At 44.6% G+C, this 13,847-nt stretch overlaps 1 protein-coding gene across 1 annotated transcript; it reads left to right on the top strand.

Moving 5' to 3' along the window:
• The first annotated feature begins 46 nt into the window (after positions 1 to 46).
• Positions 47 to 10,815, top strand: LOC139532236 (oxysterol-binding protein-related protein 11-like). The gene is made up of 13 exons (XM_071329610.1): positions 47 to 456; positions 796 to 864; positions 1,169 to 1,344; positions 1,866 to 1,945; positions 3,198 to 3,398; positions 3,797 to 3,998; positions 5,111 to 5,253; positions 5,680 to 5,814; positions 6,565 to 7,042; positions 7,275 to 7,461; positions 7,858 to 8,040; positions 8,231 to 8,384; positions 8,744 to 10,815. Exons 1-13 carry the CDS (start codon positions 329 to 331, stop codon positions 8,798 to 8,800), a joined length of 2,193 nt encoding a protein of 730 aa, XP_071185711.1. The 5' UTR covers positions 47 to 328; the 3' UTR covers positions 8,801 to 10,815.
• The last annotated feature ends 3,032 nt before the right edge of the window (positions 10,816 to 13,847 follow it).

Here is a 13,847-nt window from a genome sequence, read left to right as displayed (position 1 = left end):
AATCACATGACTCCAGTTCCGTGACGCGTCATCGTGAAGCCTGTTAGCAGCGATTTGGATCATGTAAACCCCAAGCTCACGACCTAGCTAGCTAGCACGCCACTGTTTTTATAAGAATATATTGTGATGGATTACTTAATCAGTCGTTTAGATAGCTATCGTTCATGAAAAACTATGTGTTTTGTAAAGGCATAAACCGAATAAATCCATCTGTGAGCAAGGCCTTCAAGTTAGCAAATCAGATTAGAGATTGCTGTGTGACTAGCTGTCAAGCTAGCTAACGTTTCTGGCAAGGTTTGTAGCTTGTTAGCTAGCTATAACGTTGGCTATGACTATGCAAGGAGAAACCGCCACGGCAATACGAATATCAGACAGTGAAGGGAAACTGGATGTCTTTCCCCAGAAAGGGACGCCTGGTAGTTCTGGGAGAGGGAGTTCTAAAGGCTGGCAGTACAGGTATGCTCTCTGTCTAACTAGCTAGGCTAATTATCTGGCTAACCAATCGTGCAAACCTAGTTAGCTGCAGTTATTTGTTTGGTTAATAGGCAGTGCAACACACATCTTCAGTTGGTAAGGTTAACTAGCAAGCCCTTGGTCAAATGTTAGCTGTTTAGCCAGCTATGGTTTCTAGCTTTTCTAGCTGAGCTTACTGACTTAGTTATTAGTTAACAGGTTAGTCAGAGTTGAATCAGAGGTTCATCTGGAGTTGAACTTTGCCAACCCATTGCTGTTATTGTAGCATAACTAGCGTGTTTGTTAACTGTCAATCATTTTCTCAATCTCTGCTCTATTCAGTGACCACATGGAAAATATTGACGGTTACCTGATGAAATACACCAACCTGGTAACAGGATGGCAATATAGGTGAGTGGGCAGCCCAGGTTGAAGAACATTGATTAAACAGTGCTATGTGCATTTAGTAAAAGTATTTACAATTTGATCAAATCAACATACTATTGAATTGATTCAATGCTTTGCCAACAAGCATCTTGAGCTCAATGGCATTGGGCCAGTAACCAAAAGGTCACTGGTTAGAATCCCTGAGCCAACTAGATGAAAAATCTGTCTATGCCCTCGCAAGGCTCCCGACCTTATTTTCTTCTATAGGTCATGTAAATCGCTCTGTATAAGAGCGTCTTCTGAATTGAACGTTCTGCTCTTCATGCAGGTTCTTTGTCCTCAACAATGAGGCAGGGTTGTTGGAGTACTTTGTCAATGAGCAGTCCAGGCCCCAGAAACCTCGCGGGACACTCCCCTTGGCAGGGGCGGTCATATCCCCCAGCGACGAGGACTCCCACACCTTCACGGTTAATGCCATCAGTGGGGAACAATACAAGCTCCGAGGTGAAACGCACACACTATCTGTCTCTCACACTCCTCACCAATCAAAACAGCTACAACAACTCATACAAGTGTCATGCTGTTTGAGTAGTCTACTACTGGACATGTATGGTTTGCATTTCAACACAATGTTATTATATCCTCAATGCGTCAGTCAGTAGTTGGACAGTCAGTAGTTGGACAGGCAATATACACATCTAGTCACTGTCAGACTATTGTACCAAGACTTCAGGAAGGGGAGAAAGCATGTAAAACGTATCCAAATCAATACGCGATAATGGCGGTTTTCTCATTATCCTCGGTCGGCGAGGGATAACGTTGTCGTTATTGATCCATGCGGAGAGATTCACTCTGCTGCACTGTAATGAGTTAACTCTGTTCAGGCACCAAACTAAAGAAAACCGACTGAAACAGGGATGCACTAACTGAACATACCCAATAGGAAACTTGTTTGAATGTTCAGTTGCAAAACATTTTGCAACCGTGTGCACTAATGAATGTGACCTTGTGGTGTTGTCTTCCAGCCACGGACGCCAAAGAGAGACAGCACTGGGTGAGCCGGCTGCAGATCTGCACGCAGCACCACACTGAGGCCATGGGGAAGGTAAAGGCAAGGGCTTTAACACAGTTGCATGCATACACACACACACACACACACACACATACACACACAGTTGCACACATACACACACAGTTGCATGCATACACACACACACACACACACACACAGTTGCATGCATACGCACTCACCATCACAAGCTCTTTCTCACTCGCAACAATGTTTTCCCTTGAACCAGACACTCTCTACTAGCTCGTTTTGTTATTGATCGTGTCCATGGTTGCCTGTAACATGAGCTTCATAACAGAAGTGGAGAGCGGATGTCTTGTATTTAGATTAGATGTAGTAGTGTTTGTGCTTGATAATGAGAACACATTGATGGGGAACTCTAGCTACTATTAATTTAGCTTAGTTATGAGCCAAGACCATCCTAGATGCTAGACTTTGAGTGTAGTGTTGTAACACACCAAAGACACCCCTGGCTGCATCATAGCAGACAAATGAGGGGTGGGTGGGGGGGATGTGACACTTCCTTAAAAAACAACTTTGATCTTACGTTCTTGGCTGAAGTCAGTGAGTCTATTACTCAGTTGGTTTTACTTCCTAACAGATGTACATTTTCTATTGAAATACTGATGATAAGACAGAATGTGACAAACCACAAGCATGATGCAAACTCTTCTTGGGTAAATTGTGGCGTAGCCATAACGACTCGATTCAGTACACTTCACATTATTGGCCTTAATTCGTCTCGCATCTTGAGCACTTGAGTTGAAGACAATCAACATTTCCAGAGCACACTGACATGACACCATAAGGTCACACAAATAGTCACAAACAAGATGGCTCCATAGGTTAAGATTCCCCGAGGTACAGATCTAGGATCCTTTTCCCCTACCACAATCCAAGCTGTAACTAATATAGATGTATAACTCGTTTTAACATAGACATTTCCATTGAGTGCTTCCACCATTTTTAAAGTAGTCAACTGGTGGGGATTCTTATAAGTTGGGAGCAATCAGCCAATAACAAAGACGACAATGGCCTAAGCCTCAATGTCGCTGCCCATGCTGTCACACACACACTATATAATGGCACAGATACAAAGATGAGGCCTCGATCTCTATGCTGTAACCATTAGTGAGGGAAATACTAAACTGACCCAATATCCGAGTCTAGGGGGCAACTTTACTTACGTTCCACAAGCTCCAATGATCAAAATATACTTATCTAAAGATCCTATCACAGATGAGATTCACTGTATGACAAATTTGTTGACCATCTTGTCTTTGTCCAGAGTAACCCTCCGCCCAAGTCTCGCAGCTACTCCATGGCGTCTCAGGGGAGCGCCAGCTCGCCCCTGTCCCAGCGCAGGCCTAGCCAGCTCCAGAACCAGAACGCTGCCTCCTTCTTCAGCATGACTCAGCTCCACAAGGGCTCCTCGCTGTACTCCTCCAAGAGGTCCCTGCTGCCCGACCATCTGCTTGACGCCAGAGAGGTAGGCTGGGGATAGGGATGGTAGCTTTTACCTCAGGAACCAAAATAGAAGTGGGGTTTAGCGTAGCTTAAAGGTTTTTTTTGTTCTTTTTCTTAGTGTTTTTGTATTTTCCATCAGGTTTTTTTGTTGTTATAACTTCGCGTCTCAACAGGAATAGCTGGTGGTAGAGAGAAGAATATCTCTTCTGCCTTATTAGAAATTTATTTTGTCATAGAGGTATTCTCTTCTTAGTGTTTTTACACATCTTTTCTTTGTTTAGTGTCATTTTATGAAGATTGTTCATCTAGGACTAGGTTACAGGGACTTCTTGTTTTAATCTAATGATGGATACAGTAAGCACATTTGTACATCGGTATCAACTTACTCCTCCGGTTCCTTCCGCTCTTCTTTACTCCCAGATGATGACCCAGGCACAGGGCCAGCACCGAGACCTGATCCAGACCATCGAGGGCCTGCCCCCAGCCGCGGGCCCCCTCTCCCCGCTAGACCAGGACCTGCTGATGCTCAAGGCCACCTCCATGGCCACCATGAACTGCCTCAACGATTGCCTGCACATCCTGCAGCTGCAGCAGGTGGCCCGCCAGAGGAGCTCCCTGGGAGGTGAGGGTGACCGCTGGGGGCCTGGAGGGGAGGGGGAGTAGGTCACTACTGGTGACAGTAATGAATGTTCATTTATGGATGAACTCCAATGAAAAGAAAGGGATCTGTGTACACGCACTGTTAGTTTTTTCAGTGGGTAGATCTTTATTGCCCGGCTTTCTCAGATTTGCCTTCTAGATGGTTCATTTACCACTGAAGAGAGCAAGGTAGAAACTGTTTAAGTTACCTTTTCCTTGACCCATTTCTCAAAGTTAGCCATGGAAGTCTTGAAGGTGTTTTGTTTCCAAGAAGGGTTTTAGTCGTGTTTAGTTGTATGTGACATGTACTAGACACCCATCGTGTGCTTGCACAATTCTACCTCACAAATCATGGAATTGCACATGTAGACCCTCCCAGTCCAGATGTTTTACCCGAAAGCCGACAGTGGAATTATTTTCCATAATTGATGAGGGAGCGGTACTTATTCTTACCGGCTGTCTAGGCTGGTAACCAGATCTCTCATTGGGTAACTGAGTAATAACAGCTCTCCCAATTAACCACCTTTCTTCCTTTTTGATCACACCGCACCATACTGACAGCCAAGAGACTTACCAGAAGTGTATGGCTGCTACGATCTCAGCCATTTCTTTCGACAGAGTCAACCAGACATTGTGGAATAGGGGAAACGGTGAAAAGCTGTCAAGTTCCCGGTTTGACGAAGGAGATCGTAAGAGATCTTGTTACCTGGCATCCATATTTCATTAGGCCCACAAACAGGACGGAACCCGGGGACCAGCCAATCAGGAAAAGTTGTCAAGGATTGTGTGGGCTGTGCTAATTTGAATGGGCCTCTCCTCCCACCCAAACACTAACCTACCAATCAGGCGGTTTCCTGTTGGCGGGGCATAAAATGTATCTCGATACTCCCCGTGTACCGGGGATCGAGTTAACGTCTCATCCTGTATTCCTAGGGAACTGTCAGGTAATACGCCAGCCTGGGTCTTTCTTGAATGGTCGCTGGCTACAACCTTGTTGTTTTGGTCTGGTAGCCTCAAGGGGCCTCGTAGCGTAGCGTAGCATGAGTACCTCTGAGCTAAAGGTCGTGGCGGCCGCCGCTGTGTCGGGTGTTACAGGGCCCACCATCGAGTGGCTGGAGCCCAAGCTGCCGGACATCCTGAAGAATGGCGGGCCCTTGGACAGCTTCAGCACCGAGGGAGGGCCACTGGAGGGGAGCCTCCTGGAGCTCAGTGCCACGGAGCCCTGCAGTTTCTCAGGGGTAAGGACACAGAACATTACTAGACCCAAAAAGGCTTTTCCCACTATCGAGCCAAACTGTACTGACCTGAGGCTGTACGTATCAAGCTCTGAGTAGGAGTGGCCTGGTTACGCATCCAGCATAGTTACTGGAGCTGTGCTAGAAAAGGCGATGTGAAAAGAAAGTATTTGAAAAGTGATAGGCGTATCTCTTTGGATAGGACAATTTGACTTCAGTACTTTTTATTTAGTAATTAAATGTATAGCACTGTTTCCAATGATCAATGTGTCCATGGTCAGGTGAGGACGATGGTAAATATAACTAAATAAAGGCCTTTTATTTTCAATCATGGCTTTTAGTTGTAGGTACTTCAGTTTGACTGTTTTTCAAGATGCAAGCCACACCTTTTGTTGTTCTCAACGTAAATATTGTTGTATCCCCTGCCAGGAGGAGATTGACGGGGAGGACGAGGTGGAGGACGCGTTCACGGAAAAGGAGGAGGAACTGGGGGCGGTGGAGGAGGAACGCAGTGTCATCCTACACCTGCTCTCGCAGCTCAAGCTGGGCATGGACCTCACGCGGGTAGGTCGAGTTCCACAACGCTCACACCGCTGCCCCCCCCCCCCCGGCCGTGACCTGGACACCGCCTGAAACATGCATCGGGCTGGACCAAGGCCCAGCTAGACAGACCATAGTGGTGTCTTGTTTCCCGTCCTCTGATTGGCTAATGTAAAGGCAGTTAAGAAATGCCTCTGTTTGTTGTTTCACTTTTCTTGTTGACTTCATAGTAGAGCTGGGCGATATGGACTAAAATCCATATTGCGATTAATTGCTTGAATTGATGCGATAACAATAAGTAGAACGATACGTTTTAAAGTTAATGTGCCGCAGTTTTTATTTGCGTTATCTTTTAAACTAAAATGACTTGTTTGATGGTTTTAGCCATAAGTTGTCCCATTAACATCACACAGAGTAGCGAACGCATTTCATTTCAGACTTCACATTTCTCTAATATAGGCTACAAAATGCCTGCGATAAGCGATCTGTATGGTCGGCGTCGATAATTTTCGATTATCGTCACAGCTCTACTTCAGTGAAATTCAGTTTCCCATGGTTCGCAGCAGCTAGTGTAGGCTCAAAGCCTGTTGGGTGTCGGATGGTAGTTAGTCAAGAATATAAAAAGAGAATGTGTTCTCAAATTCCAATTGAAGCTTTTTTTTAAATCTTTACCTCATAGCTACATGTCATTATAGATCACACACTAGATTATTGAACAATTGTCAATAACCCAACCCACTTTATTAAAGGTCATAAATAGTTCTGTCTCCTCAGGTGGTGCTGCCCACCTTCATCCTGGAGAAGCGCTCCTTACTAGAGATGTACGCTGACTTCATGTCCCACCCGGACCTGTTCGTAGCCATCACAGACGGCCAAGGGCCCGAGGAGCGCATGGTGCGCTTTGTCGAGTACTACCTCACCTCCTTCCATGAGGGCCGCAAGGGCGCCATCGCCAAGAAGCCCTATAACCCCATCATCGGCGAGAGCTTCCACTGCTCCTGGAGGGTGCCTAGGTCAGGGGAACCTGCCAAGGATGCCCCCTCGCCCCCCTCTCCTCCCCAGGGAAGCCCCACCACCGAGGGGGAGGACGGTAGTTACCAGTTGCGCTTCGTGGCTGAGCAGGTGTCCCATCACCCGCCCGTGTCGGGCTTCTACGCCGAGTGCCCCGAGAGGCGGATGTGTGTCAACACCCACGTGTGGACCAAGAGCAAGTTCATGGGCATGTCCATCGGGGTGTCCATGATCGGGGAAGGTAAGGCCGGCCAGAGACGGAGTATCGATTTAAGGCACTGGGTTTGAAATGGAGAGACTCGGTAAGGGATTAGGCCTACTTCCTTCAGACCAATGTCAAAGGGAGAGTGGACATTTCTTCCATACAGGAAGTAATTATTGTTGAGTCTTTTGACTTCAAACCTCTGGCTAAAAGTGATCTGTAATGCAAACAGGATATAAGGTATAAACCTTACTGTAATCTGTATGTGTAGGCTGTCTGTACCTGCTGGAGCATGACGAGGAGTACACGTTCACGCTGCCCTGTGCCTACGCCCGCTCCATCCTTACCGTGCCCTGGGTGGAACTGGGGGGAAAGGTTAACGTGAACTGCACCAAGTCGGGATACTCCGCAGTCATCACCTTCCAGACCAAGCCCTTCTACGGAGGCAAGCTGCACAAGTGGGTGCCCCTCACAGAGCGCGCACACACACACACCTGCAGAGGAATTTCTAATGCTTTCATTAAATTGTTACATTGGCTTTTGGTCCCTGTGCCGTTACGGCTTCATATAGTTAGTTCTATGTTATGTTACTGTGTTTTTTAGATTTAAACTATTATATTTTTTTGGATCCTAGAACTCCCTGGAAAACAGTGACTGTTGAGGAGTGGATTATCCTGGCTAAAGAAAGATTAATTTAAATTGAGTTAATAAACAAGTGTTTGAATAATTGACAAAAGCCCCAACTCTTTGGCTTGAAGTGACCTCAAATTGTTTTGCATAGTTTGTGCGGAGAGGCTGTGATTGGTTGATAACGTTGACCATGTGTCCTCCTGCTCTCGTGGCGCCTCACGCAGGGTGACGGCGGAGGTAAAGCACAACGCCACCAGCGCCGTGGTGTGCCGCGTTCAGGGCGAGTGGAACGGCGTGCTCGAGTTCAGCTACCAGAACGGCGACACGCGCATGGTGGACGTCACCAAGCTGCCCGTCACCAAGAAGCGCGTGCGCCCCAACGACAAGCAAGGACCAACTGAATCAAGGTTAGACCAAAAAGTTAATTCATATTGGCATTAATATGCTCAGATTTGTTTCCGCCGCTGTCAGGTGAGGTTGTGGCATAGATAAGGACTGTAGATGAAAAATAAGATGTTTAGTTAATTATGTCTCCTCTGTTGATTGTGCCTTGTCCCATTTAATAGTCATGATGTAAATAGATAACTCTGTTTTTAGGCGCCTGTGGCAGCATGTGACTGAGACGCTGCGTCAGAAGGACATTGAGAAGGCCACGGAGTACAAGAGGATCCTGGAGGAGAGACAGAGGACCGAGGAGAGACACCGCACTGAGACCGAGACCCCATGGAGGACCAGATATTTTGAGAGCGAGGTACGTAGAACATCGTCTTGACAAACCTGTTCATATTTAGCGCGCTTGCTTCAGTAAGACCTGGGGGAGCTCTGGACAGACAGCTGAAGCAGGCACACACATTTTCTTCAGGAAACGTTCTGTTTCGTTAAGCGGTCAGGCATTTTGACACCCAGTTTTGCTAGAAGAATGCAAGGATAATGGACACATGATATCTAATGAGGCATTTACAGTTTATATTCAGGAATCAATGGATTTTATAATGGATTCTCTTCTGTCAGACATTTACAGGTTCAAATGACAATTGCGTAGCAGGAAATCTTAGATTGTACTTTTTATTTTATGTCATGTTTTCTATTCTCTCCTTCTCTCTGTGCTAGGGCGAAGGCTGGATGTATCACAAACCACTGTGGAAAACACCCACTCTGAAAACTTAGTCCTACCGGTCAGTGAGATCTATCATCTAGAACGGGTGTAGCCACGAGACTGACGCTCTCTTTTGGTTTGTGTGTGCGCGTGAATGTGTGGGGTTATTTCCTAAACTGTCGAGGTAAAGCGCGACCTCCACTTACATGCATACGGATGCAAAAGTATTGGGGAAAGCCCTATAACGTGATGAAAAGCTATATAGTTTCATCTCCCACTCGATGTACAACTCAAACCTCAAGGTAGTAGGTACAGGCTTTTGTACAGATGATCATTTTTTGTATAATCCACTCTGAATGAGGACATATCTCCTTGAGCAGATAAAAGGTACTCCATTTACGCCGCGTTCACAATCGTATGACGACGCGCTCGTTTGGGTTGTTTTTAAAGTGTTCAAGAATCACGATTCAGCAGAGGGATTTTTTTTTTTTTTTTTACAGTGATGTCGCACACGAGACCGAGAATGGAAGTGCGTCTTTCAAAGTACACGATTGACGTTCGACGGTGTGAACTGGATAGCCATATTTTGGGATATGATTGGCACGGCCTGGGTCATGTTCATTAGGGCATGCGACAGAATGTTTTAAAACGCCTTACAACGGTAAATTAGTTATTGGATAAGTACATACAGTCCCTCCCTGTTTTGACTTTTCTTCCGTTTGGTGCCTAATGAACATGACCCTGCACATGTTATGTCACAGCTTGGATAAGACACACACACACACACACACACACAACCTGTCACTACAATGAACAAGTTTATAATGGGGACAATGTTCCTGAATTCATACTGTAGGTAATTCATGACATTACTCCTTTGGTTTTGCACAGACCTCAATTTGGATGATTCCATGTTTCAAAATGATTGACAAGGCTTGGCATGATACAGATAGTATTTTAACGATTTAGGCCCCCCAAAGTGAATGCATTTGTTGATATGAGATGTATGATAAAGTAACAATCATTCCTTTCGCAGTCCCAAAGGGATATAGTCCACCTTCCTTGAGGTATTTTGGAAAATGGACCGCATGATGACCAATGTCTTTTTGTGTACTACAAGTATTATTATACTCTGGTTACTATGTCTGAATTCCACAATTTGTTTTCATATGCAAGCAAATGTTTTACTTATTTTTCTGGTTCAAAATGAATGTTAATCTCCTGGATATCTGTCTGTTCTGATTTTAAGAGCAGAATATAACTTAATATCGTCACCTTATTAGTTGGTTTTGAATGAGATTGCTCCCTCGTGGTGTTTCTTTTCAAAAGCTACAGTTATCACATTCCCCCCCCCCCCCCAAATGTATGAAAAACACAGCACTAGTTGAGTCTCAACACCAATGCAGTCAATATCAGCCTGGAAAGGTTCTCCCAACCCTTTTTTGATAGGCAGAATGCAAAGAGAAGACCTGCTTGACGCATGGGATTTGACTTTAACTCTGCATTGATAAGCTATTCTCTCCACGTCATGGTGCCTTAATCACTCTTCCTGTGTGCTTCTTCCAGTCCAAGAGTATAGCATACCCCCCCCCCCCACCCCCCCAGGGCCGGATTACCGCATTTGGAAGTCAGCTAATTTATAGCAGTTTCATACTGCTATTCTACACATTTTGGCATGAGCCTGAACAATTTGCTGTTTTAAAGCTATATTGAGGCAATTCTACACATTATGCTTTCTGGGGGGCCCCGACCTCCAAGGGGAAGCAATGGCGGGGCACATGCCCTGCGTGCCAGTTCTGTAATCTAGCCCTGTTTGTTTCCCCCCGTCACCGCTATGAATGATGCAATAGTATGTAAATATTGGTTGTTTTGAGGTATTTGTTGCATTCTTTCCTGTTTTGAAGAAAGATATGTTAGAAGCGCAGACCCCTGAATGGTGTTATACATGTTGACTTTGTTGTTTGGAATATTACTTGTTTGTCTTGCTGACCTGTGAAATGCACTGACATTGAAGGAAACATGACTCTCCTTGTAGACTAAGATATGTGTGGTAATGACTGATTAAATAAATTGCCTATCAATTGAGTATCGTGTTAATAACTCTTTCGCCCCCCCAAAAAAATTGCTCATACGACAGTAATATTTAATAACCCGATACATTTTCCTTATTGACTGTGTATTACTTACATCATGAAACTGCTCCAGTATTCTAAAGTGGATTCCTTGCCGACAACGGGTCCATCTCAATACTCTTCAAATGGGCGTTTCTAGTGAGCCACAATCAATACGGAGAAGCTAACCTTTCTCTACAATTGTGTGTTTGCCTTACATGGCTAACAGTTTAGGTTGGGCGTAATTTCGAATCCCTCTTCAATATTCCTTATGAAAAGAAGCACACTTTCAAATAATACCTTTTTTTTTGGTTCTAAATCAGAATGAACCACAGCTAAAATGGGGGGGGGGGGAGATGTGAACGTGTTGACACAGGACAGATTTAAGAAATGTAGGTTATCCCTCCACCACCAAGCTTTGATAAGAGCCCACTTGTGCAGTGATTCTGGCGGTGTTCACATTGCAAGTTAAACAATATTGGTAGTGTTAAACACCCAGTCATATCTTAATCGCCCGAGAACTGTCGTCACCACTCACAAAATGCCTCAGTCTTTGATGCCCTTCCCCCCCACACAGGACACAGTCATGTTTCTGTGCATTCTTTCCACGTGTCCCCTTAGGCTTTGCTTTGTTGCAATCATTTAACGTATACATTAATTTTTTTCTCTCTGTGGGTGTTCTTTGACTATTCAATGTACCTCTGGCACTAAAGCATGACAGACGCGTGCAAGATTTATCCTGTGAATTTCCATATGCAATGTCAAATATAACAGACAATTGTGAAAGATGTGCAACAGTCACGGTCGAATGTGGTTTCTCCCCTCGGTCTCATATGCCAGATCAAATCAAATGTTATTAGTCACATGCGCAGACCTTACAGTGAAATGCTTACTTAAGAGCCCCTAACCAACAATGCAGTTTCCAAAAAATACGGCTAAGAATAAGAGAAATGTAACAAGTAATTAAAGAGCAGCAGTAAAATAACAATAGCGAGACTATACAGGGGGGCACCGATACAGAGTCAATGTGCGGGGGCACCAGTTAGTTGAGGTAGTATGTGCATGTAGGTAGAGTTATTATAGTGACTATGCATAGATGACAGTAGTAGTGGTGTGAAGAGTTACTGAGCACGCGCTGCTGAGGGGCGGATGTGTTACTGTTGTGTCTTTGACTATGCCAGATTAATTGCTATGACATGCTATTCTATAAAATAATTTCTCCGTAATTAATATTACCTGATTGAACTAATCATGTAAATATTAATTAACCAGAGGGACACCACGAAATAATATTTATAGAGCTGTTATCTTCCGAATAAACTCTTAAAGATTTAGTAATATTTTACTAAATAGCAGTCACATTAATCGTCATTTTATTCAGTCTCATCTGAAAGTGGTAAATCCTTTGTTATCTGCAAGAATCCTGGCTAACAAGTTGAATCAGCAATACAAAATTGGGTTTATTTATTTACTAAATACCTAACTAATCACACAGAAACACACATACACAATTAAATCATAACTTGATCACACATTACGTCATACAGAAAAACGTCCCTAGCGGGCGGAATAGATATGACCGCTTGTTACACAAAGGGAAGGGGCTGAGTCTTAGTGAAAGAGCGGGAGACTGGAACATAGGCGAGCTGTGCTATCGTAAATACAGTATCTGATGCATTCTAAATTACCGCCCATTTGAAAAGGAAAATGCAATAAATATTTACTCTGAGCTGCGCTTCAGTAGGTTGGTGGTAGATGTAAGACCGTATCGCCAACCCGAGTCCTTTGGAGAATGTCTCTGGTAGTCACGGGGTATGTTGTAGTAACGTTGTGGGTAGTAGGCGGGATACTCGGACTGTCCTTCCTAACCTGCGTTTAGCTGTTGCTAACTCAACGGTTAGGAGATATCACTTCTGTAGTGAATACGAGTTCAAAGTTCATACCATTCACAATCAAAGTCCATGCTGATGTTGGCTTAGTTCCGTAGTTATTATCTGAACAATTCTGACACAGGATCGTCATCCTGGTGTGCCCGGAACAGGAAGTTATATTCTTGTCAATGGCTTTTATAGTGGAGGGAGAGGGGTGTGTCTGAAAAGTTTATAACCCATGCCTCTTCACAGGGGCAGGCCACTGTGAGCAGAGGAAAACTTATGAAAGTCCAGATCTCTCATTTGGAAACTAAAATTACATTTCACCTCTTCACAAATAATGTCATATTCAAACATTTCAATTAAACAACAATTCCATGTGAATCCGATACCTCTGACGTTTAGACTTTCCACAGTAGAGTTTGTCATTCTATCATTGATGAGAATGTGTCAGAGGGCAACCGAACTGACATAATATACCTTAAGTACCACCGCATATGTTCAGTTGGTCGAATTACCAGAATATTGTTCATTTCCCCCCACTTCTGATGTTCCCAGAATCTCTATGTTAACCAAGGGGTTTTCTTATGTCACATCAATAGGGAAGAGGAACGGGGGAGGGGGGAAAGAGGTATTTATGACTGTCATAAACCTACCCCCACTGCCAACGTCATGACATTACCTACCCTTACCACCTGAGGGTGGCCCGTCAGGAAGTCCAGGATCCAGTTGCAGATGGAGGTGTTTAGTCCAAGCTTATTGATGAGCTTTGAGGGCACTATGGTGTTGAACACTGAGCTGTAGTCAATGAATAGCATTCTCACATAGGGGTTCCTTTTGTCCAGGTGGGAAAGGGCAGTGTGGAGTGCAATAGAGATTGCATCATCTGTGGATCTGTCGGGGCGGTATGCAAATTGGAGTGGGTCCAGGGTTTCTGGGATGATGGTGTTGATGTGAGCCAGATTGTTCAGATTGGAACAATTCGTGAAACATTTACAACAATCCTGACAGCAAAATGGTGTATCGCTCATCTGATTATCCTCATATGCACTCTCGTGACTGCCAGTGCTCAAAGATCTGCTACTGAAGCAACAATATGATTTCCCTCATATGCGTAGTCAGATTATGGTCATGCA

The sequence above is a fragment of the Salvelinus alpinus genome, chromosome 10 (genome assembly GCF_045679555.1).
Source record: "Salvelinus alpinus chromosome 10, SLU_Salpinus.1, whole genome shotgun sequence".
NCBI classification, from domain to species: Eukaryota; Metazoa; Chordata; class Actinopteri; order Salmoniformes; family Salmonidae; genus Salvelinus; species Salvelinus alpinus.
This window is presented reverse-complemented; position numbering and strand designations above follow the sequence as displayed.